General features: G+C 41.2%; 1 protein-coding gene across 1 annotated transcript; it reads left to right on the top strand.

Moving 5' to 3' along the window:
- Positions 1 to 920: 920 nt before the first annotated feature.
- LOC112763460 (uncharacterized) lies at positions 921 to 1,565 on the top strand. Its single transcript, XM_025809119.1, has one exon. The coding sequence runs from the start codon at positions 921 to 923 to the stop codon at positions 1,563 to 1,565; it is 645 nt and encodes a 214-aa protein (XP_025664904.1).
- Positions 1,566 to 2,832: the final 1,267 nt, after the last annotated feature.

The raw sequence follows: 2,832 nt of genomic DNA, 5'->3' as shown, positions 1-2,832 counted from the left end.
ATCAAGGCATCTAGCGGAATCAAAGGAAGATTAAAACTATCAAATTAAAGTTCTATAAAGCATATTTTCACATCTAAGCACAAATACGGAGACAATCACAAAACTATGCTAATTCATTGAATAAATGTGAGGAAAGATTATCAAAATGCTCTAAATCCAACACAAGATAAACCCTAAAAACGGGGTTTATCAAGTAACCATGGCCAATGGCCACGGCCGTGTTCATTCTGTAGCAGAGGAGATCAATGACCACGGGCAACGACTTTGATCACTTATAGTCTGCCATAGAAGAAGATCATTCTCATGCAAAGAACATAGTAGTACCAGAGTTACTTCAGAAAGACAAAGCAACTCCAACTCTCAACTCTATTCCCAGCATATAATTCCTAATAGCTAACTTAATCCAACCACCTTTCGATTCTACCTGACTAAGACCTGCAAGGCAACCATAGCTTGCTTCAAGCCACAATCCTCATGGGATCGAGCCTGACTCAGACAGGTATTACTTGCTCGTACTGCTGCTGTACGAAATAGTGTGGGTTTTGCGTACACACGCACCAACAAGCAATCCACGTAACAACGACCACACCTCTGGACTAGACGTCGGTACGCCGACAAAGAATACGGATTTCGTACCCCTTCCCCCATCACCAAAGGAATCATACCATTCCAAGTGGGAATAACAAAATCAAAACACGGAGATCCTAGACGCCTTCCGCGAAGAACATCACCTCAAACAGCTTGAACAAGAAGCCGAAAGACAACGGGAGGCCGAGCGAGACCTGCAAAAAGAAACCATACGGCGCAGAGAGCTAGAAGAAAAACTACCGAAGCTTAAAGCCGACCTCAAGACCAAGACCACTCGATCCAACCGTGAAACTAGTCCTCACATAGAACAAGACCCATTCACGGAAGAGATCATGAAGGCAAAGGTCCAAAACGACATCAAAGCCCCTGACATGACCCCATACGATGGAACATCTGATCCAAGCCATAACCTCAGCAACTTCAGAAGTCGAATGTACCTCATGGACGCCTCAGACACAACTCGCTGCAAAGCCTTCCCAACTACCCTCACTAAAACGGTTGTAAAGTGGTTCAACAGCCTACCCCCAAGGTTGATTACCAGCTTTGATGATCTCACCAAGAAATTCCTAGCCAAGTTCTTCATTAAAAAAGACAAATCCAAGCACGCTCCAAGCCTACTCGAAATCAGACAAGGAGACCGGGAGAGCCTCCGAAACTATATGGAAAAATTCAATAAAGCATGTCTCGACATAAAAAATCTCCTTACTGGAGCAACAATCATGGGACTTATCAATGGCCTACGAGAGGGACCCTTCAGCCAATCCAAATCCAAGAAACACCCTACATCCTTGAACGAAGTACAAGAGTGGGCCGAAAAGTACATTAACAAGGAAGAAAACTCCCGATTGGGGGAAACCTCCAAAACCGGCTTCTCCTACACCTCCCGGGACAAGGACAAAGAGCCAAAGAAAACGGAGGATCAACATACAGAGAAACCTAGAAAGTACCATAACTATACCCCCTTCGGATATCCTTAGTAGACGTCTAAAGGGAAATATGCAACACAGAAAAGATCCCCCGACCCTGACCAATCAAGCAAAAAAGGGAGGAAGTCGGACCGAATATTGTGAATACCACAAAATCTACGGGCACCCTACCATCAAATGGTACGACTTAAAGAACATCATAGAAAAGTTGGCCCGTGAAGGAAGATTAGATCGATTCTTAGCTAGCAGATCGGACAATCCTAGGAAAAAGATGCGGGACGTAGAGGGAGGATGGACCGAACGCCCCTCTCACACCCCGAAGAGGCACATTCACATGATCAACAGAGGATTCGCTAGGGGAGGGATCTCAAAGTCATCCCGCAAAAGGCACCTCAAAGAGATATACCACATTGGAGAAGGGGATAAATCGCCCGACCTCTGATAGATAAGGATTTATCGTGGGTTCAGAATTTTCTCAAAATAGAATTTCTTCGTTTCATGTATAGTCCAAACCAACAATAAACTCTCACAATCAAACTTTAAATATTTTCCAATACAAAACAATAAACCGAGAGTAGTTCAAACTTGGGTCGTCTCCCTAGGAATCGCAATCGAAGTGTTACGCTTTCGGTTGTTAGGAGAAAAGGGGGTTTGCAATTAAAGAACAAAAGATTAAAAGAACTAAGAAATTAAAGAACTAAGGAATGATCAAAATTGGAATCAATGTAATTAAAAAGGAAGCAAGATCAAAACTAGTAAAAATGCTATAAATGCATAAAAGAGCCTTGACTTGGGAATGAGAGTCTAAGGAATCCTATCATTGCCATAACCACAACTATGATAATTATGATGAGTCAATCTCGCTTAGTCTACCTCTAACATCGAGGAGTAAGTCAAGCAAGCATAATTGACATTAATCCATAAGTCCTAGCTAACTTACCAAATTAGTGAATAAAAAGCTAGTGTCAATGGAAACAAGAGTTGACTAACTACCCAAGAATTACCATTAAATGTCGGACATTATGACTCTAGTATCCTAGGAACTCAAACCCCAAGCCAAGGTGTGAAAATCTACTCAAAATCTAAAGTTGGCATTTTCACAAAGAGCATGTGGGCACAAAACCAAAACATGGGAAATTGCAAAGGAAAATAGAAAACTATATCCAACTATTCACAATATACACAATAAACAAGCAATAAAGCAAATATAAACCATAAAACAGTAAATTCATCAATCAAAACTTCAAGAAACTCAAAATTACAAATATGAACAAAGTAACTTGAACCAAGAAAAGTGAAAATAAAAGAGATGTAATTA

The sequence above is a fragment of the Arachis hypogaea genome, chromosome 17 (genome assembly GCF_003086295.3).
Source record: "Arachis hypogaea cultivar Tifrunner chromosome 17, arahy.Tifrunner.gnm2.J5K5, whole genome shotgun sequence".
Taxonomy (NCBI): Eukaryota; Viridiplantae; Streptophyta; class Magnoliopsida; order Fabales; family Fabaceae; genus Arachis; species Arachis hypogaea.
The sequence above is the reverse complement of the archived record's forward strand: the minus strand, read 5'-3'. Positions and strand labels throughout refer to the sequence as shown.

What these genes read in the sequence shown, in the direction of transcription:
- LOC112763460 (XM_025809119.1), top strand. Translation starts at nt 921, where the DNA reads ATGAAGGCAAAGGTCCAAAACGACATCAAAGCCCCTGACATGACCCCA.